Source organism: Clinocottus analis, unplaced genomic scaffold, assembly GCF_023055335.1.
Source record: "Clinocottus analis isolate CAN_PGR_092001 unplaced genomic scaffold, fCliAna1.0.p SCAF_2, whole genome shotgun sequence".
Taxonomy (NCBI): domain Eukaryota; kingdom Metazoa; phylum Chordata; class Actinopteri; order Perciformes; family Cottidae; genus Clinocottus; species Clinocottus analis.
The window spans coordinates 23,839,550-23,862,230 of record NW_027175931.1 but is presented as its reverse complement, the minus strand read 5'-3'; the positions used below and the strand labels follow the sequence as shown (position 1 = coordinate 23,862,230).

At 43.4% G+C, this 22,681-nt stretch overlaps 1 protein-coding gene across 1 annotated transcript in view; it reads right to left on the bottom strand.

The window, feature by feature from the left end:
* Window positions 1–382: 382 nt before the first annotated feature.
* The window catches only part of gpr4 (G protein-coupled receptor 4), a 25,738-nt gene continuing 3,439 nt past the window's right edge, over window positions 383–22,681 (bottom strand). The window contains exons 2-4 of the mRNA XM_068585150.1: window positions 5,005–5,743; window positions 3,312–3,576; window positions 383–3,065 (exon numbers count right to left, since the gene is read on the bottom strand). Coding sequence (XP_068441251.1) covers window positions 2,344–3,065; window positions 3,312–3,576; window positions 5,005–5,133 — 1,116 coding nt within the window. The 5' untranslated portion in view covers window positions 5,134–5,743 and the 3' untranslated portion in view covers window positions 383–2,343. The remainder of the gene's footprint in view (window positions 3,066–3,311; window positions 3,577–5,004; window positions 5,744–22,681) is intronic.

Below are 22,681 nucleotides of genomic sequence, written 5' to 3'. Positions count from 1 at the left end.
CGTTTATTGAACGAGGTTGAACAAAGTTATATCCAATCCGCCTCAAGCCCAAAGTGTTGAGAGCCGCTCCGAGTGTCGCTTCCACTTCGAGGCTCTCCCTCCTCGAGTAAAAGGTCTGTTCTGTTTTGGAAAGGTGGTTTTCCTCGTGGTTAAGACCGGATCATTCAATTTATTTGATTTGGTGTAACTCAAGGGAAGCACATGTTGGTAATAATCCCTCTGTGGCTCACGGTTCGGTTCATCATTTCCCAGCTTGACTTCTCTTCAAGATAAGTCAGCATTCTCAGGTCGTGTTATCGCAACGGAAGGAAATTATAGGGGAGCCGGACAAACAACCGCAGGAAGATGCGAAGGTTTTTATATGCATAATTTATTTCTCACTGACACTGTCGATGCACAAATACACATTTGGAAGCCTGGTGCCTCCTCTCTCAGACTGACATGCGGATGCACAACAAAAGCAATAGTACACAGCAGCGGCGAGCTTTTACATCAGTGCGTTTTCATGCCAAGACAACATTAAAGAAAGAGCCGTCGCTGGGGGTCACCTCGTCGCTTCCCACAACATTTATAACCCTTACAAGTGATTTGTTCGCCAAAATGGACAGTCACTGCCAACTCCCATGAAATCACAGTGTTGGCAAAGAGTATTAAGACACATTAATCTATATATATATGCATATATATATAGATTATATGTGTGTGTGTCCAGTCTGCAATGAGACTCTCTGAGGACAGTTTTCAACGCTCATTGTAGAAGCAGCCTTAAGTTTAGGGGATCCCAATGGTTGAGTGCCAAAACCAACAAAAAAGAGACGGTTTGGTCACTCTTTGTGGGATTTAAAACAAGCTGCCGACTAGGAAAAAGAAGATTTGTCAAATCATGGTAATTATTGCACAGCACGTGAACATTTTTCAAGATTTCTTGTCTTCCCCAGGCCCTGACGCTTTTCACTTGACATCAAGACTTAAAATTCAATATATGGCAAAATATGGCAGCTAATGCATGTTGTTGGATCAAAACGGTCATATTTAAAGTAATAACAATCAGCTTCATGTACAAAAAGACGCTTAATGTCAGTTTTTATTCACTGTAGATGGTCCTATGTGGATATCCAGTAAAGTGTTTCTTAATTTCCTCAACACACGTTTGACTTTGCAGAGAAAAGTCTTTTGATCGGTTAGTGTCACTTGAATCCAGACTGAACGTCGACATCGTTCCTCCAGAGAGAACCGAGATCTGAAAACCTGCGCGACGTGATGAGATTAAAGTTAAAGTTAAAGGAATGTAAACAGTATGGTGCACATGCAGTCAGGATTGAGGGAGGTTGGGAGATGGTTTCAGGCAACGTAGTTTCAGTTAAGGCGTTTTTTCTTATCAACATTATGTGGTTGCAATAACGGACACATTGGACTTTCAAACCCAGCGGAATAAAAGCTTGGTTGAGAAGTTTCTTTCATCCTGGAGTTCTGCACCTATGAATTTGAAAGAGATAAAACACTGCTCACACAACGTAAGAGGCCCTCCTACTCTAATACTTCTTGCTATCACAGTTTGGAAGCTGAGGTACTCCATAAGGCTTCACCATTTATTTAAAAATAGCAAAAAAACATTTTATTGACGAGTAATCGGGAATATCTTCTTTTACCCTTCTGCTCTTCTTCCATAATCCAAAATGGGGCATTTGTGTCAAATCCCAATCCTTAACACGTCCTCTTACACCACGAACAATACTCATGCAGAATGTGGAGCATTTCAATACTTTCACTTTAGTTTTCAAGAACGTTTTCTGACTCGTTCCTGACACTCAGGTCGTTGTCCTCGTGGTGTTTGATAAGATTCTTATGAGCCACACCTGGTCAGCTGGTATTTGGATCTGTTGGTCATTGAAATAAATCTACTGGACAGATTAAGAGGACAGTTGGGAGAGACATGCATGGTCCCCTGAGGCTGAACCCTGAGGACTTTGGTGATCCCCTGACTTTTACATACAGCGCTGCCAGCAGGTCAAAATCTGCTCTGGAACAACCCTTCCTGAGGATACAGCTGAGGCTGACGACTGAACCCTTGTCAGCCTCAGTTGCACTCTGGGATTAAGGATAATGCAATATGTTAGCATGCTAACATTAGCATGCAGTTCAGCTGCGCAGAGGCTGGCAAACTACAGCTTGAAGTCATGAACGTTAAACCAAATTCGCAAGGAAAGCGACAAACAGCCCGACAGGCGGTCTGTCAGATTGTGCTAAAACGGTGGCTGCACAACGGATGCTCCCTTTTGATTTACAACAGGACCTGTCCTCAAGTGTCACTACAGACAAGTTGCTTAGTTTATTTCTGGTTGGTCACTTCCTGACACCGAGGATGGTCATCTGCAGACACTCCTCCTTCAGAGCCACCAGTTCTGTCTTGTAGCTGCTCGTCTTGGCTCCGTCGGCGTACACACACGTCTGCTTCTTAGCCGACAGCGGCGTATCGATAGTCACTGAGCCGGCGTGGAGCATGTCGCCGTGCGATGGCGAGGAAGAGGAGCCCCTCTTGCAAGCTGCAGACAGTAAAGCCGAGAGGGCTCGGCCAACGTCGTGCCGAGCCCCCTCGTTGACGAAACAGTACAGGATGGGGTCGGCGACGCAGTTGAGGCTCGTCAACGCCAACGACACATGGTACGCCGCAAACAAGTTCTCCTCCGAGCCACAGTCGCACGGCTTCCTCAGAAACATGACGCTCCGCACCAGGAGGAGGATGTGGTACGGTCCGAAGCAGAGCAAAACGATCAGGATGAGACTCAGTGCCAGGCGCTGAATCTTGGCCTTTTCCTCGCGTTCTGTCGAGACGTTGCAGCGCACCGCCGCCAAGATCCCTCGGTAGGCCACGAGCATGGCTGTCCATGGGGCGAGGAAGCCCAAAAATGTCCTGTAGAGGTTCATCCCGGCCACCCAGTCCTGCATGGGATACTTCTCAAAGCAGAAGGTGTGGTTGAAGCGATCCTGGAAGAGCTCATCGTGGAAGAGGGGCGCAGAGTTGGCTACGATCTCAATGACCCACACCATGGCGCTGACCAGGACAGCTGCAGCAAGTTCAGGGGGGGAAATAAAGAAATGAGAAATACTCGAGTTTGCAGAGATTTTCATTCCTATAGCCGGTGTGAATAAGGCTTTGCTGGATCAAAAGAATATAGGGGTGCTCTTGGAAAGTCCACAACATTGAATTGATTGAGTGACTCCATGTAGCTACCAACTTATTCATCAATCATTTCATCAAACAGGCTTTTGAGCTAGTTTTAGAGTGGATACATTCTCAAAAGCCGACATACCTGTTTTTATTCGTCGCACCTTGGCAAAGCGCAGAGGATATGCCACGGCCAGGTACCTGTCCAGGGATATACAGCAGAGGAAGGCAATGCTGACGTAGATATTTGTGTAGAAGATGAAGCCGAAAAGCTTGCAGCTCTCCTGACCGTGGATCCAGTCATCGTGCTGCAGGAAGTAGTCGATCCACAGAGGAAGAGTGCTGATGTAGAGGAGGTCGGCCACTGACAGGTTGATCAGGTAGATGCCGAGCTCATTGCGTTGTCGTACCTGGAGGGAGGAATGTGACCAGGGGAAGGATGGAAAGATGACGGAGGAAAGGTTTGGGAGGCGAGGGTGGAAGATGGGAGAGAGGTCGATGCAAATTCAAAGGGTCAAACGGATCAAAACGGAAACGACTGGTGCAATGATAGAGAGGGATAAAGATAAAGATTACAGTTAATCTGTGAAAATATAATAAGACAGTCTGTGTTTGCTTTTTATGCAAACCTTTGAAATGTGAAAATAAAACACAAACATTAAGTGTTTTTCGCTTCCTGAATGTCAAGACGTGGAAGAAATGCAAAGTCTGATGTTGTTTCCTGTCTCATACAGATGACCATATTCTTAGTAATAGACTGCAACTCAGCCGCATGCAACCACAACACAGCTTGTAAATGAGTGAGAGGGAAATCATTTCTTCAGACGCAGCAGTTCCATCATCCTTTCATAATTTGATTTGTCAGCACATGGATCTGAATCTACCTGCGAGGAGACGGCTCGCCTTCACACTCAGTATTGATGAATGTTTTATGTTCGGACACATCTGCAGATCTAGTAGGTTGGCGTTTTGGATTCAGTCGTCACTAACAATGCTGCTGGCTCTGCAGGTAATGCCACCGAGCGACTACGCTAACCATAATGCACCTGTGCTCTTCCGGCTCGTGCTGGGTTGTGTGTTGGGGGCAGGGCTGGAGTCAGAAAGTTTGAGTTGAAAAGGAGGAGTCGCCCTGATGACGGAAGTGGAAGAAAATGTTGAAATGTCCTCACTTTTATGAGCTCGTGAACTTGCTTGAATGAAAAGTCAATAACAATTCTGTCCGCTGCTGCCAAAGTAAACTGACTGTCTGTGGGAAACACTGGAAATGTTTATTGCTGTATGGGAAAACCGTGGAGCACACAGCCCCGTGCTCTGTTGAGGTGTACGAGGTCAGCAATGTCAGACAAGCTACCCGCAAAATCGGTTACGACACAATTAAAATCGTGATACACGTCGTTTAATGAGCAACCAGCACACGCATCGAAGAGTTAAATCTGTGTGTTGATGCTGGAAGATAAGCAGCCAGCGTCCATAACGCCATGACCCGATGGCACTGATTCTGAGTCTTAGAGGTGTATCTTCATGCACCACTGTGGCTTCATGGGTGTGTTGACGCACCCATGTTTCTTTTTTTAAGGTGGAAGTAAAAGTGTTAGAGCGAGCGAGACGTGCATTGTGTGTAACTGTTTTGAATGAGTCAAGCAAACCTTGTGTGGACCTTAAACTAGAAGACCAGTTTAGACTTCTGACATAACTTTGTCTAAACCGAAGTACTCGTTTCACAGCGTCAACTAAGTGGCATTGTGCATTTGAAACCACAATTTCATAACGAACCAAAAATATTTAGCCTCGCAAAAATATCCTCAATGTGTGTTTGTGTGTGTGTGTGTCCTCCTCACCTGCATATAGGCCGCCCACAGGGCCATGCAATTCGTGGGCAGTCCCAGAACGATGACGATGATGTAGAGCGTTGGCTGGAAGAACTGGTCCACCTGACTGTCCACATCACAGAACGAGATGTTGCACATTGTCCTGCGTGGAACGCTCTGAGTGGGTTTGTGTGTCTGCGTGTGTGTGTGTGTGTGTGTGTGTGTGTTTAGCAACTCTCAGCTCTGACTGTCCCTCTGTAGTTTCATTTTATTCCAGCTCCGGCAGTTTGACAGTGACATGCCGACTCTGGCGTCCTGCTCGGCTACCACGCGGCTGTCCGACGCGGAGCAACAGAAGAAAACACAGCTGCCATTTCTGCGGCATTTCATGGTTCCTGTTTCTTGAAACGCTGTCCTCCTCGCCCAGGGGCCGTGTCATGTCATAATCCTCTCTCGAGCTTCAAAGCCAGCTCCGGCATCCCTCAGCACAGAGGAGAAAAAAAGGAGTGAAGCTGCCTTATCGACGCCGTGCCAGGCCTCCTGCGCTTTAACAGGACCTCATCAATCGCTTAGAGATTAGAGGTCTGCCAGGTTTACTGTAATAGGGAGAGGCGGGACATCAATGTGTGTGTGTGTGGGTGTGTGTGTGTGGGTGTCCCGAGGTCCTGATGAAACACACAACTCCTCTGGGATGCTCGCTCTGAAACACAGGAATGGCTTCGCAGAGATTCACCAGTCTGGAGCCGAAAGGTCGTCCGTTTACTCTGAACTGCTGAAGATCTGCGAGAGAGAGAGAGAGAGAGAGAGAGAGAGAGAGAGAGAGAGAGAGAGAGAGAGAGAGAGAGAGAGAGAGAGAGAGAGAGAGAGAGAGGTGCAATTCCTCAGCTAGTCTCAACAGAAACAGACGATGCATTCAAGGACATTTCGAGACAATGAGTTTCCAGCTCTTGACGACACTTTTTAGGTTATAAAAAGTTGACAGTGATTGCATCTGCAATTTTAACCATTGATTTACACATCCAGCTGCACACGGCAGCAAATATCGAACACTGAATAAAAACACACACAAAAACATTTTGTGTACAGGAATGTACAATCATCATCATCATTTTTCCTTCGAGTTTGGGTATTCTATTGTTAAAGTAAATAATTAAACACTGGCTGTACTGTGACATCACGTCAGTGGCCTGATGTGATTGGTTCGGACTGAAATACATTTCAGTTGTCTTTATTGTGTAAGTGGGTGGCCCACAATGCCGTGCATGTGTGCTGCTGTTACTGACAGTATCAGATCTCTGTATAAACTGGCCTCGGCTCCTTATCAAAGCTGTGTTAGTCAAACAGTTTGAGGTGCCTTTGGAAAGAAATATAAACGTTCCAGCGATGTGTAGCATGAGTTCTGTGCGGCATACTGTTCATTTCCTGTTCACCTTTGCTGTGGCCTACATTTCATTCAGGTATACACTGCAAAAATTTGAATCTAAGTAAGATGAAATATCTTAAATCGAGGCATTATACGCTTGTTTTTTGATTCACAAGATATTTCTTCTTTGTTTGAGAGCATTTCACTTGTTTCAAGAAGTCTTGGCAAGTCAAGTTTTGCTGTTCTGTTGGCAGATAATTTGTCTTATTTCAAGTAATATTTCCCTCATTTTATTACTTTTTTTTCTTGTTTTTGGAAGCTGAATTTTTGCAGTGTACTTTGAATGCACGACGGCTTCCTGCAATCAGAACGTATACTTGAAGTACTTATATTTGTATATTTAAAGTGAATGTAATGAACACACTTTTCTGCAATGTGTTGACTTCTGCTTCGATGGGATGGGAGACTGGAAGTGGAAGAAAGCGGCACAGAGATGAAGACTTCATGCAACAGAGTGAAGCAGCAGACGCTAATCTGGTGACATTTGTGAAAAGACTTTGCAACATCTGGTTTGATCACACAGAACATACGGACACAGACAAGGAACCTGGCTGCAAACAGAGAGACCGAGACATACGATAAGCTTCATGTAAGCCTTCATCCAAACATGAGAGAGAGAGAGAGAGAGAGAGAGAGAGAGAGAGAGAGAGAGAGAGAGAGAGAGAGAGAGAGAGAGAGAGAGCTCAGTCACTCCTCGACTTCTCACTTCCCGCCCTGAGCTCAGCTTCTGTTTATACATCTTGGGCCGCCTCGATATTTTTGAATAAGGCCGATATGAGTACACATATGCTTTCAATCCAACGGTTTATGTGTTCTTCAGCTTCTTTTCATTCCGTTGCTCTGAGATCGATAGATTTCAGAAGGAACTATGAAAGTTTTTCTGCCTGAGGAGCGAAGAAGCTTTTATGTGTTTCTTCTTCTTCTTCTTCTTCTTCTTCTTCTTCTTCTTCTTCTTCTTCTTCTTCTTCTTCTTCTTCTTCTTCTTCTTCTTCTTCTTCTTCTTCTTCTTCTTCTTCTTCTTCTTCTTCTTCTTCTTCTTCTTCTTCTTCTCCTTCAGTGTTTGTCAAAGTAAAGTGGATATTGGATTAAGAAATACACATCAACAGAGCTTGAAGACCTGGTGTGGAACAGTGACTTTGTGGCCTGATCCAGTGCCGCAGTAGTCCAGACAAACGGGACAAACAAACACACACACGGGTTAAGTCGGGATGTTTATACAGCGATCTTGTCAAAGGGCTCAACCCATTAGCTGAATCACAACGTTTACATTTAAAGCTTCTTTCTTTCAAGGTTTTTGAATGAAGCTCTGAATGTCTGTCCACATTTTTTAGGATGTCGTGACAGTACAATACAAAAAATGTGATTAATTGGAATAAATGGGCGAGTCTTCTTTTATTTTATCCTATTTTAAATAAATATAAACCGTTTTCTGACTTAACTTTTTTTTTAAAGGCTCAACAAACACGTTGCGGATAGAACATATAACCTTTCAACACATATTGAAAATATAAAACATAAATATTGATATTTTATCCAAAGCGACATACATTTTTGCTCTATACACCTGTATAGCTTGTGAGTGTCGAATTTGATCATTTTAACCAGAGCAACTTATGAACATGAAAGACAAGTCAGACACGTTTAACAGAAAAACTGAATGTCGTATCTCTCCTGCGGCCGCAGATCTTCACTATCACGGTGCTGAGATCGCATCTGTCCCCAGCGAGCGCTCAGAGTGACTTCCTCATGCGATAACATGGGTGTCACGTGTTGCTCTAGCGACATGACGAGCACAGAGTGCCATGGGTTTGTGTCCCAGCATGTAGCAAACAGCGCTTGTGACATCTTCTCCCACCCTTTCGCCAGAAATGTAGTTTGTTCTGTCAATTACAGATGTTTATCACACACGCAACTCTGTGTGTGGTTCATGTTGGCGTGTTGTGTGTGTGTGTGTGTGTGTGTGTGTGAGCGCTGGTATGCAGCACCAGTCCTCACTGGGAGGTTCCTTCACGCTGTCAGCGGCAGCTCCGCAGCAGTCAAACATCACATTTCATTGAGCTGACGCTTATATCCAAAGCGACGTGCAATAAAAGTGCATTGAATACAAACTCAGAACAACAAGAATCAAGAAGGTGAAACCTCCTGGAGGAAGCCATCCTACAAAGTGCGATAAGGAAGTGCCATCCAAGTGCAGTCAGGGAGAGTTGACTGTTGAGTGTCACACCGAGGTTCCTGCTAGTCGGGCTCGGCCCAAGATGTAAATATGACAAGTCATTTAGCTAATTACTTATGATACGAAGTAGTCAGTAGACTAATATTGCTGCATAATTTATCACACTGCCTGTGTGACAACACAAGGAGAACTTGTTTCTCCGTGGGCAAAAAAATGCAACACCTTGTTCGCGTTCCAGTACAGTTGTGCAGACACATACTGTAACTGGAAAGCGCTTCAAGAGCTCTATTGGTGATGAAGCATTAGCGATGTGTATGTACGTGCATGCCTGCATGTGCACGTGTACAATGGTGGCCTGGATCAACCTGTGGTGGACCGTCTGGTCCAACACAGCAGAGTCTGACCTGCCGCCAGAGGAGATTAGGTCAAGGCAGCCGTGTGGACGTCCTGCAGGTTGGGAGCACACACACACACACACATACACACACACACACGCACACGGCTGTTGTTGTTTGTTGTGTTTTTCAAGTAGACGTTTCCGCCTGTGGGCTGAAGTAGTGACTGTCACCTCACAGGAAGAGGTGTTTTGTGTGGGGTTTGCATGTGATGTTCTCTCCAATGTTTAGTGAGGAAACAAGTCCTTTTCTCATAGACCTCTATACATTTTGCAACCCGAGGAGTCGCCCCCTGATGGCCAGGAGAGCAACTGCAAGTTTTAAGACCCTTCTGTGTCGGCTTCACTGGACACAAGCGGAGGCTGCTGCCCGGTCCGACTGACACAACCCAGCAATTGTCAGAATCAAGCAAATAGGATGTAGTTTTTTCATTTTTTTATTTAATTAACTGGAATTATTGTTTCAGATTTGTTTAATTGGAGTCAAAGTTTGTCAAACACATGTCAAACATTCCTGTTGACAGTCAAACAGTAGGCGCAGGAAGACGGTAATGCTACACTATCAAATATGTCAACACACTTCCTACAACTCAGTCACTCCCAGGACACACACACACACACACACACACACACACAATCCTGTATTTAGTACTGTACAGTCGGCACTGCAGTCTCAGGGGAGTTTAAAGAGACGCTGCACTCATTAAAAAGCAAAAGGTTTTCCCATTACTGCCGTCATTAATGACCCTGAACAGTGAAATTCAGCAGATCTTTTATATCTGAAAGCTGGTGACCTTGTGAACAAACCTCATTAACAGCGTCAGCAGCATCTGAGGGTCGACCCCAACGGGGCGTAATCGCTTCATTTTCTTTGGCACAAGCCACAGTGGAAAAATGACCTTTATTGCATCATTGTGATTGGATCTGTTTGGATCCATGCTGCGCGGCTCTAAACCAGTCAAACACAAGAGCTTTGGTAGCCTGTTAGCTGCTGGGTTAATAGTTTTGGCAGCACAAAAGAGAAAAGAAAACTTATTTCAGTCACTTCAACTTTACTAAACATGTCGGACGAGTCTTTCCCTTTCTTCTGTCTCGTTGGTCTGATGTACGGCCTTCTCTGGCAAACAATGAGGACAAGAAGACAGAAGAGGTCACGATGGAGCTGTGTGGACCACCTCAGGGTCGGCACACCCTTCCTTCTTCCTGACCTTATCCTCCCGACGTTTGCAGCTCTCTTTGGTACTTTTGATGTTTTCATAAGGGGTCTTCTGTTGTGTGCTGAGGTGAAGGCGTACGACACCACGGCTGCGACTAAAAAACATTGACGAATACGTTTATCTTCCTATAACCTTCACAATAAAAGTCCCCGGTTATCTTTCCTTCCTGCTATACTCTTCCTCCCTGCAGTGTCGGAAGACTTGTTTTTATTGAAGCACAGCCGCTAACAAAGCTTTGCTAATTAAGTGATAAACACATTTAGTCTCGTATCAGGAAATGTTGACACGGTTCCCGTGCAGCTGAATGCAAAATATTCAACTTCAAACTTCAAACCACAGAGAGAAACTACGAAAGTACTGAGGGCTGAACATTCACAAAAAAAAAAAAAAAAACGGATGTAATTCTGGGAAATGAAAAAAGTGGATGCCAAGCCCTGTGAGTTCATGATCATCTAGTTTACGTTCAGAGGACTCTGAGGGCTCAGCCTCGTCACAAAGGACACTTGTTGACGGTCTCCCGCTGCGACCTGCTCTGCATAAACACACTGTGGCAGCCGCTTGATGGCGCGTCCGTCTACTGGAGGACAGCTCTGGGGATTTCAAGCAAACCAAGTGACGTCAAACGTTTGCCGCAGATGGCGTTACTCATCAGCAACGCCGATCAGGCCGAGCGCATCCTCCGACTGGACTGTACTCAATTCAGACGACCTCAGATGCTCTAGCGCGACCTTGTCCTGCATGAGGGGGGATCCCATCGGACCTTTTCTCCAACACTGACGCTGTTAATCTCAGTGTGGGCTGAGACGATGATAGACGTCATTAGTAACAGCGGAAACGATGAACCTTGAACTATATATATATATATATATATACATATATATATATATATATATATATATAGGGGTGCAGGACTCGATGGAATATATATGTATATATATATATATATATATATATATATATATATATATGTATATATATATACATATATATATATATATATATATATGTATATATATATACATATATATATATATATATATATATATGTATATATATATACATATATATATATATATATATATATATATATATATATATATATATATATATATATATATATATGTATATATATATACATATATATATATATATATATATATATATATATATATATATATATATATATATATATATATATATATATATTCCATCGAGTCCTGCACCCTCGATGGAAACTAGAAGTAGAAAGCACTAATGTCTTGTGTGGTGAAACTCAATGACAAAGCCATATACCCTGAAAAAAAAAGCCAAAAACACATGTTGCATTTCTTTGACAATTATTTCTTTGATAATTTCTTTTCCAAACATTCTCCAAGAAAAGCTATGAAACGTATTTACACAACTTGTTTTCAGGTTGCTAGTGTTTCCAATGTTGGGGGCGGCTCCACTTGCTATATATATATATATATATATATATATATATATATATATATATATATATATTGAGCTTACGACCTCTGCTCACAGGTTGTGCTCTGTGTGTTCAGCAGCAGTCAAAGTTTCACATGTCAAGCGTCACATTTTATGTTATTTTACAGGATCTGTTTAGAGTAAAATGGTTTATTCGTTTTTTAATGAAATATACAATTTTTAAGCAACGTGTTGTGATGTAAATATGACGATAGTGATTTTTTTCACGGCTTCTAGCGATAATAAACTGAGTAGTTTTACCATCTATTTAAAGAAAACATGTTTTTCCATCCCATGGTGTGTTTTTGGGTTTAAAGTCTTAATTAAGTCAGAACCAAATGAAACGGTTTTAAACTACTCAGGACTTGTTTTAGACCCAGACGCTGCTGCACTCGTCACAGTTTTGTGTTTTCCATTCATCACTGAGTACATATGTGTAGAACTAATACTACACATATGTGCTCAGTGGAGACTTAACTTCACTATTGCCTTCTCACGTTTTTCAGAAAGGTAGCATCTAATCAGACTCCTGAATATTCAATCAGTTTTAATATACATTTAAAAGACACACCCATCACACCAGGAACCCTCTGAGACCTCGACTGTACGAAGCATCTGACTGTACTATTGTTAATGCTGCTATTGAAACTGTCTGCTGAGTCATCGGAGGGTGAATTAAATGAACTCCTCTGGCGACTCAAACTGGTGTCCATCTGGTCACAAGAATGCTTCTCTTGGGATTAAGCTCATGAGATAAAATAATCTGATCCGCTTGAAGAATATTTAAAGGGATGAAATCAGTAGAAGGTACAGGAACAGAGACCTGAAGTCATGATGATGCGACGAAATGATGGCGGAAGGTCTCGTTTCCCACATGAAACAGACATGGAGGAGTTTTAAAGCGAGCGTTCTCTGTTCTCGTCCAACATGTTTGTAACAGCAGAGCGAGAGCTGCAGTCTGTCAGCTCCTCTGGCTGCGTGTCACTGATGATCTCTTTCTTTATGCAACCCTGGGAGCATATTTCACATCTCGGTCACATCAGCCAAACCAGGAACATGTTTCCCATAAAATTGCCATATTTAGTGCTAAGAGCGACAATAAATACAATCCGGTCCACTCCGACCCTCGTCCATCACGCACAGTCCATGATGTCATCGACGGGAACAGTGAGAAGAAAAGTGAGGAGTCTTAACATTTCAAAACAAATTCACGTCGGCTTAAATGATTGCTGCCCTTGGTGTGTGTGTGTGTGTGTGTGTGTGTGTGTGTGTGTGTGTGTGTGTGTGTGTGTGTGTGTGTATGGAAGTGTGTGAATGGGTGACAAATTGTAATGTGCTCTGGATAAAAGCTTTCTATAAGTGCAGTACTCTATACAAGTACATTACTTTTACCTTTAGAGAATGTCAATTTACCTTTTTTTTACCATGAGGTAAAGCACATGTATGTGCTCTGGCCAAAATGCACCATAAACACAGTGATATATTAATTTAGCAATATTTTTTATTAGAATTTACCCTTTTTTTCATCTCTTATTGAATAGCCTCCAACCCTTGTGAATGCAAACAACCACACAAACAACAAACTGAACATTTAAACAAACCTGATGCCCGTATTTCATTTTAACTTTATTCAACCAGACACGTCCATGATCCCTCACTGGCTTCCCACTCACATACGCTTCCAATTGAGTATACAAGTTAACCATCTGATCTCTGCTTTGGTGCATCTCACAAGTCCAAGGCAACACGTTCAGATCTCGCATCTCTGGTCGTCCTCGTAAAACCAGAGCGTTCGGTTGTGACCACCTTGGAGTGGAATTGAGCTGTTTGACCAGAAAAGTGTCTGAGAGAAGAACATTTGCATCGTGCAGAGGCTTCAGCGCCACCACAGTGGCACAGCGGAGATATTAAATTAAGCTTTTGAGGAGATAATGTGTTGCTCTGCTCCTTGGAGATGCTTGCAGAACAGCCGTGACCGTTCGACTGGAGGGGGAAAGAGGTGGATGCAGATGTAAAGCCTCAGCATCCAGGATGCAGAGGTTTGTTGTTTTGTACAAATAGCATTGAACAGAATGTGTTTTGCTCTGTGCACATTTTTGTGGTGCAAATCATATGAGCATCTGAAGTAACTCCCTGTCTCCTGGAGGCTTTTACAGCCACGAATCAGATAGGAAGACAAAGCAGCTTTAAATAGCAGTCATGCTCTACTTCTGCTTCACCCACATGCAGCCGGACAAACGCACAAAAGCACCTGAGTGCTGTTGTGTTGTTTTTGGCTTCGCAGGCCGCTGAGATAAGGAGTTGGCCCTGTCCCATATCTGATATGATATTTGCAATGGGATATCTTTCTGGTTGTGACAGTCTGGCCAATGGTATTTGAGCAGTGTCTGTCAGCGGTAACTCGTGCTGCTCGGTTTTATTTGCTGTTTTTTTTTACTCAAGGGAATTTCCTCAATTAAATAAGGAATGATTGATGCTTCCATCTTCTCTGGCTTACGCGTTATGTTATGCACGCCATCTCTATCTCTTCCCTTCCCGCACACTTTTACATAATGCTCCCCTCCTTAAGATGATAAACTCTGCTTTCTTTTCACAACAGATATATTAAAGAGTTGTATGATGCTTTTCACCTTCACTCACTTTTCACTTTCACTCACAGCCGTTATGGAAAAGAAAACATTTGCACAACAGCTTTCAAACAGACTCTCCCATGTGGCCAGGTCTCATACAGCAGAAACGATAAGCGATAAGGTTTAATTAGACACAGTTAACATAACATAACAACATACCGACGTTGCATTATGATGTGTTCATCTCTATAAAAAATAGTTTTTGGTGAGAAACTTGAGGCGAACCATCAGGAATTAATATGAAGCAGGACATTGTTTGGATTAAATGCAAAGTCTGAAATAATAATTATGTTTTCATTTGTGTGATGTAATGTGTTTTTTACAGTATGCAAAATGTAATAAAGGAGTGTGGGATTGTTTTTGTATCTTACTGTGGCATCTGTTTGAGTGTTTCACTGGTACTGACTTCAAAATGTGTAATAACAGGACATTGCTAACTAATATCATATACACAAATACAATAAATCAATAAATCCTTCTGTCACAAATGTTATAGTCTTCAATTTCTGTTGAAACGGTTTCAGAGAGATATTTATTCAACTTCATGGTCATTACAAACTCTGCAGTTTGTGGAGTTGTTGCACTATCCAGCGAGGTGTTTCTAACACTTCGTCCAGCCCATTTAAAACATTTAGGACTTTTCTACCGAGCGGCGAGCTGCAGGATTTCACTCACCTGAAACTGCAAATATTGAGTTGCTCTCACCCACCTGGCTGGCGTGCCAGCTTGTCATTTGCATCAAGTTTCAGGAAATTCGAGACGATCTAATGTGAAACGGTTACAGCTGCCAACAGCGTCACAGACGACAGTTGGGCTGCGTCTCCTGTCCGGGCGTCCCCGAGGGCCCCGACCGTCATAATGACTTGTAAACAGGAGGGAGGACGGCTCGGCGTCAGCTCCCATAAGTGTGGTGGGAAAAGCCCCGACATCATCCTGTCGAACCCCGCAACAATAAACACAGCAGGAGGAGAGAGGAGGTTTGTTGGGAGGACGTTGGTTCATCGTCTCCATGACAGAAAGTGCAGACTCAGTGACTGGATCAGGAGGAACTCGGCATTAAAACTTAATTTGAGTTTAAGACCTTCATGGACAGATTAATTTGGATAATGGATGGACCTTCATAGAGTATTTGGTTCAGAAGGAACAAATGTCATCGGTTGAGTTACACCTCAGTGAGTTTAGCGACTGTTGGTTCGTGCACTCAGAAGCCTCCAGATGGCTTGTTGTTTTCATTATTTCTTCCTCCAGCGGGGCTCGTTTGGGTCTGCTCTGCTTTAACGGTTCTAACTGTAATTCCCCAGAGCACCATTACTGCAAAAAAAAGAAAAGAAAAAAGAACTCAAAGCATCAATAAACACGAACAGCTGAGCGCTTTGAAAGAGTCTTCTCCCAAAAAACTTTACAATCGCTCCATGGAAATATTGGCCAAGGTTACAATATTGTGACCCTAGATTGACGAGCACAGGTGGAGCCCTCTACTGGACTCTATTGGTAATACTCTCGTCCAATCACGAGCAGCCATTCGCCAATCAGGACGTGCCTACCCGGATACAGGCAACACAGCCAGCTGCTACGCTGTCCGACACCTTTAGTGAAGCGTATTTGTGGAAAACAATTCAATTATAAAATAGATATAACTTTGTGATTCCATCCTGCACGCTGTGGCCTCTCTTTGCTAACAAGATGTCGCGCATCACAGTTCCCCATACTGATCTATTGTGAGCTGGCTGTTTGCAGCGCTTCCCAGCCAGCTCGCCTGAAGCCTGGAAAAACCACGTCCCTGTGACAGTCACTGCCTTACCCCTTTAAAAATAAAAATAATAATATTGTTTGCAAAAACACTCCATCTGTGGTGAGCTCAGACATATTTTGCAGGCCAGCGGCTGAGACAAACGGCAGGATGGGGGTCGCAGATCGAGGCCAGCGGCTGCAGTCCTCAACCAGCTGTAAAACATTTCACAAATCTGATTTAGACATGTCATGTTTCAAGGAAATTATCCTTGTGTCAGCCATGCTAAAGACGACGGCTGTACAGTGAACTGTGCTCTCATGCGTTACAGTCAAGTACAACATGATGCTCCTGCTGCCACCACGAACATCCGAGCAACTCTTCCAAGCTGCAACGATACGACAACACGCTGCTCACAGAGCAGTTTCTCCTTTACGGTTCAAACAACTGCAACTCTTCTGACAAAGAATAATGTCGAATAAAAACAACTAAAGTCCCTTTCCTGCGTCTGAGTCGAGGCTGTACAGTAGTTCAAATGTGATACAAGCAACAATTGCACCGCGTCAACAACTTCTATCGTTATTAAATAGTATTTTTCAATTCCTGCTGCATATTTCTGGTATTCCTGAATCCACACATCCATCCATTCATCGTCCAAAGAGCTTTTCCCATTCGGAGGCTGGAGCCGATCCCAGCTGACATTGGATGAAAGCAGGGTTCACCTGGACAGGTCGCCTGTTTATCGCTGTTCACACTCACATTCACACCTGCAGGCCATTTAGATCCTCCAATTAACCTGAGCTGCGTGTCTCTGGATTGTGGGAGGAAGCCGGAGGACTCGCAGGGAACCCACGCCGCCATGCGAGAACAAACATGTGGTTTAGCATGTTAGGGTGCTATGTTAGCTGTACAGGCTGAGGATGATGATGATACTCTGTGCATTAGGATTAGAGGCATCCTGTTATGACCACAGAGGATGCAATCTCTTGATAGATAGATCATTAACATATTTTAATCTAAAAATTAGGTCAAATTATTTTGAGAACTCACGCTGCATTTGTTGTAATAACGTTCCCTTAGTTCATAGTTTGCCAATTAGATCATTTTCTACAGTTTCCATGATCCGCCCAGCAGCTTAAATTCTCTGTAGGAAGTGCTGGCAGATAGTAGTCACCAGCGGTGCGGTCACGGTTATTACAGCGATCCATCAAAGTCCTAATCCATTTACAGGTGAGTCACATCAGACGGTGACTTCAGATTAGATCGCAGTGAAGATGACTGGGTACATCTGGACCAAACAACCAGACCGTATTATTAAAAAAAGGCTCAGTCTCCAGCACAGTAATCAAGTTTTTAAAAAATATCTTTGGAGTAAAATGCTACTCCTATGACATCTGAGCGTGTGAGTCAGCAAAGTGCAGCAGTCAGCATCTGTCATCAGCAGGGACCAACATGTCGGTCATAGTCTCACCTGTGTCGCTTTTGTGAAGCCCAGCAGGACATTGTTGCACGCTGGGTGTCACATGGACCTGCACTGGTCCCAGTTGGGTGACTGGAGCATGTTGTCTCCCAATCCCTCCTATTGGTCTTCTCCTCTTTGATGTATCAAATAAACCGATAACCATAACTTACATAACATACTCAGTTCCTGAACAAACTTAGGATACTTTACGTCACAATACTCATTTTAACCCAAACCACAACCTTTTCCTTAACTGAACAAAGTAGTTTCATCACGCCAGTGAACCGAAAAGTAAACTAAACCTATGTTGGAAGTTTATTTTGAAAAGACAGGCGGTCTAAAACTCACAAGAGAGGTTCCTTATTTTAAAACGTAAAGCATCTGCATTTAGGGAGCATTTAATAAACAGGATTAGAAGCAATTTGACTCTGGTTTCTTGTGCTATTAATTGTACTCAAAGTACTTCCACACATTTTGAGAACCATGGAGCTCTCACGTTCTCATCATAATCCTTACTCAGGTCTTTCAGCGAGGCTTGTTCATATTAGCGAGTTAAACCGGATTCAATAATCCCTATTAACTGTTAGCAACCATACATAAGAATGGTGCACATTACCTGCGAGCTCTTATTCAGTGGAGATCAACAAAATAAATATCTTAGTGAGTCAGTTTCTCCAGAACAAGTCACCAGTGAGAAAGTTAACGACTACATGTGGTCAGTCATGTCACACAACGACAAATATCAGAGAAAATAATCATCAGGACAGGATGTGTTGCCGTTAGGGCGCAGCCCGAAAACACAGTCCGTCACCGCAATGCATGTTTGACGAGATGACGCCGGCGCTGAGCACAACAAGAGATAACTGCTCCCATCATCAGCTGCTGAGTCATGAGACTGGCCCTGGGAACATTAACCTTTTTCCATCCATCTTTTACTGGTGGGTAGACATTACTGCACAATAACTCCTTGTCTTCTAAGCTTTGGCGCTGCACCGCAGCGGCGAGCGTCAGTACAGCGGCGAGCCAGTGGCGCTCGTTCAGGACACGCCGATAAGAAAGTGGAAATGTTTGGAGACAAGAAACACATCCATGCAAGATTGGGAGCCTTTCTATTGCCTCTCAAAGGCTCTCAACATGGCGGCCACTTTGTTTTTAGCGCAGCTAACGGTGCTGCTAGTGCTAACTTTGGCAAAAGTGCAAAGAGAGCTCACAGTGTTTGCATGTAGGGCAACAGAAATGTGTAATAATCGACTGTAACAGCCGCTAGCTCGCCTCGTTCTCCGCTCAGGTGGACATTACTCTACTCTTTACATGGCAAACAGTTGTTTGCTGCTATATTAATGCTCTGAATCATGTATGAAGCACTTTTAAACAAGGGACAAAAAAAGAAAACCCGCGGCACAAACACAGTCGTGTTTACAGGACGAAGGGAATGAAACGGCAAGAAGAAAGAAACAGACGATACAAATTGAATGAAGCAAAGACAGAAGCAAAGATTTAAAACTAAAGATAAACATAAAAAAGGAAAACAAAGTACTGTTTCTAGCTAACAAGCTGCTGAAAGCCGAGACATAAAACATTTTCCAAAACAGACAGCGAACACAATCAAATTTGTCAGAGGCGATGTTATAGAGAGATGACGACATGAAAGAAGAGATGGATGAGAGTTTAGTTGATGTTTTGTTGTTTTCATGGTATATTCTGCCTTTACATTTCAGTTTTGTTTGCCTGTATCAATACAAACCGTCATATTATAACAAATATTCTCCCACAGTTTTAAACATGTGGTTAAAATTGTTGATTGAAATTGAAAATGAGTTTGAATGAAGATGTTTAACAGCTTAACAGAACTAGTTGCATTCATTTAATCACACAATAAAGATGTGGTCATTGCAGACACGAGATCTGCTCTTTACTGCACTTTTTTACTTCTGAATTATGTATTAAAGATATACGCACATTTAATGTTAATCTTAATTTAGTCAAAATCTCAATACCTCAAATAGCGGCCTTCTTGTTTATGTCAACAATGCTGCTTTTTGCTTCGTCTTTGAAGAGTATAGTGAGAAGGTTTTTGCTTCTGAGCTGTGAATAAAAATAGACACAATTTTTTTAGGCAGATTTTTTTGTAAATTGCTGGAACATTTTGGCAAGTTCCACAATATTCTGGATTTTACAGCTGATTCCTTTTTTATCATCAAATCCCTAATTTCCACCCTTGTTTGTGTCTTTCATCGGTCTCTCCTGTTCGTGAAGGGAATATGGAGACTGGATGTGAAGGATGGGTTACACACACTCAAGCGTTAGCTCTTCTTTCATGTGAACTTCAAGTTTCTATCTCCTGAACTCAATCAACCAGCTTCACTTCTGACCAGCAGTCTGTTTGCAGTAATGCAAAGTATTAAAAACAAAACAAGCCTAATAATGAAAAGGTTCTTCATACAAGGTGTACGGCACACAATGACAGCAGCTTTGTTCCTTTGTGAAGTGAGTCAGCCAACAATACGCCACTTTAATAAAGGATTACTGCAAGAGAAATCTACACAGTTAGTAGTAAAGTATTCACTCTTCAGAAAAAAACTAAATGCAAAAGTGGATCCACAGGCTGGAACACATTTTACAATGCAAATACGGAAATTGGAGACTTGGAGTACATGACAAACATATTCTGCAATACAGTTGTGGTTTGAAACATCCATTGAGTGAAACAGATGCAAATTGGTTGGTTGATAACAAATGCGGAGCTGGTCGGGTGTGTCGGGATAATTTGTTGTCCCAGGGAGGGAATCAAATATCTGTTCCGTTCATAGGAAACCTGCGTTATGCACACAATTGTTTTTCAAAATAAAAGTCCTACATAGATTTTCTTGCATAACAAAAACACTTGGATGGGTAAAACGTATCAAGGGTCACTAAATATTCAACCAGTTGGGTCAATAGATTCCTCAAAGAAACACAAATACACTCATCAACCATCGCAGCACCGAGCAGTGATATTACAAACGTTGAGGACAAAAGTTCTTGACGTCCTCGAGACATTTCTGCACCCTGATGAATCGCTTCCCGCTCCGTTGTCATATCATCTTTCTCCTCCGGGTCCCATTCCAGTCCCATTTCTTCTAAAATCTGTTTTGTGGGAATCGAGAACTACGCCCGGTGTTACTGAAAAGGAAGATGTCTTCACTATCAGCGATCTCTACGAGCTTAGCGGGAAAGCCGCCAAACATGAACCGGAATGTCTCCACGTGGCATCGTCGCTGCCTCGACGCCTTCATTTTGGGTAAAAGCCGGCGGCGCAGCTACAAAGGGCCCTGTGCATCGGCTCATTTGCCACCGCTTAACCTCCCAGTGCGTCCAGCTTGTGTGTCGTTGACACTCTGACCAGCTGGTGCAACGAGGAAGTCAGTTATCGGCATGTGGGAGGAAAGGAAAGCAGGAGTGTGGTGCAAGGAAAGAAGTGAGTTGGGTAAGATAACAGCAGTCCAGTGCCGGAGGCAGAGACGGGGGGGGGGAGGGGCTCGAAGGCTGCAGGTAGTTAATCCTGCAGGCTGTTCATTTCATGCTCGGGTGGCCGTGCAGCCGTCCATGTTTCAAAGCCCTCGTAAGCTCAACCCGACGCCCCGCAGGGAAAATTAATGACTTCAATAAAAGTGTCACATTTTCCTGTGACGTTTCCAGCATCGTGCTTTATTGAACACGTCTTAATTTGGCCTTGATCAGATCACTAGAGCTTGTTACTGTAATTTTGGAAAGAAATGAATGAGACACGTTGTGTGTGTGTGTGTGTGTGTGTGTGTGCGTGTGTGTGTGTGGATGACTAACTTATTTGCTTTCTGCAGTAGCCGATACGCAGCACATGATGAATGATGCTGTGCCTGGTCGCTGAGCACCTGCGTTGTTGTCGTGTACCTGAAAGGCTGTTGGATGACGGAGCAAAAACTGGTTCCTTGTTTTCCAGACGGTGATTATTTTTATTAAATCCGTTCGGCCCCATTTGTAACGTCAGCTTTTGGTATTGTTTTTTAACCCCGGGCCTATGAGGTAAAGCATTTGCATTGCTCATTGACAAATGCAAATTTAATTTGTTCAACTCTTCCCCCACATCTGCAACAAAAGGAGATTGTGTAATTGTACCCTCAGCGTCATCTTCAACCACTAAATCCTGACCATGTGTTGTTATGGGCTTGCTCTTTTTATTTCTCTGACTTGTGTTCTTTCTTTACAAATGCATGAATTATTTTTGTCAAATACCAAATACTTGGTCAGTGCCCCTCGGGGTCTGATTGTTCGGGACGCACCGGGCTTTAAACTAACTCCGATGTGAAGCCCTCTGTGTTCGGCTGCTTCGAAACAGCGCGAAAGCAAAGCTGGAGCTAAACCAGACGAACACAGGACTTTCACCCAGGAGACTCTTCGTGCTCCCTGAGAAACAAACTCAGCGTAGTTATTCAACTGTTGTTGCGTAACGCCCGGACATTACTCATGCCAGTTGCGTAACAAGCGTAGTTATTTTACAAAACAGACATACTTATTTCACCCAAACCAGGACCTTCTCATCAGCCCCCAGCGTAGTGAACGTTGTAGGAACACGTTGGATCACATTGAGCCGTGCGTCTGGCTTGTGCAGCGAAAGTCTGAAGTGTTTTTGTCGGCAGGACGCGGCGGTTTGTCCTCGGCTGCTGCACTGCATAATATTTCAGTGGAGGTTTGGATGTGGAGGTGTCAGCAGTTTTAATGACCGGCTGCAGAAAACCTCCACTCATTTCTGAGGCGCTGCCTGCCAGACTAATCCCACCGGAGCTCCGGGTTTGTTTGTGTGTGTGTGTGTGTGTGTGTGTGTGTCAGAGGGACTGAGAAGGGAGCATACATATGATTGTCTGACTTTCTGTCGAGTCGAGGGTGTGTGTGGGTGTGTAGACGAGTGAGCGTGTGAGTCTATGTCCATTGACAGAAGGCACTTATAGAGACTAGAGGTGTCCACCCACCAAGATGCAGAAACACATAAAGGAAAAGTAAATATAACACCTGCATAGCAGCCAAAGCAGATTTGGTAACACAATAGTCAATGCCAATGTTATTAAAAACACCCAAAAGTATTGAACACACCAGGTGGGACTCATGTTGCACGTGATGTTATGCATGTGTTTGAAATAACGTGGAACAAGAGGGTGATGACGTGGCTTTGGGGTGAAGGTCAGACTTATGAACG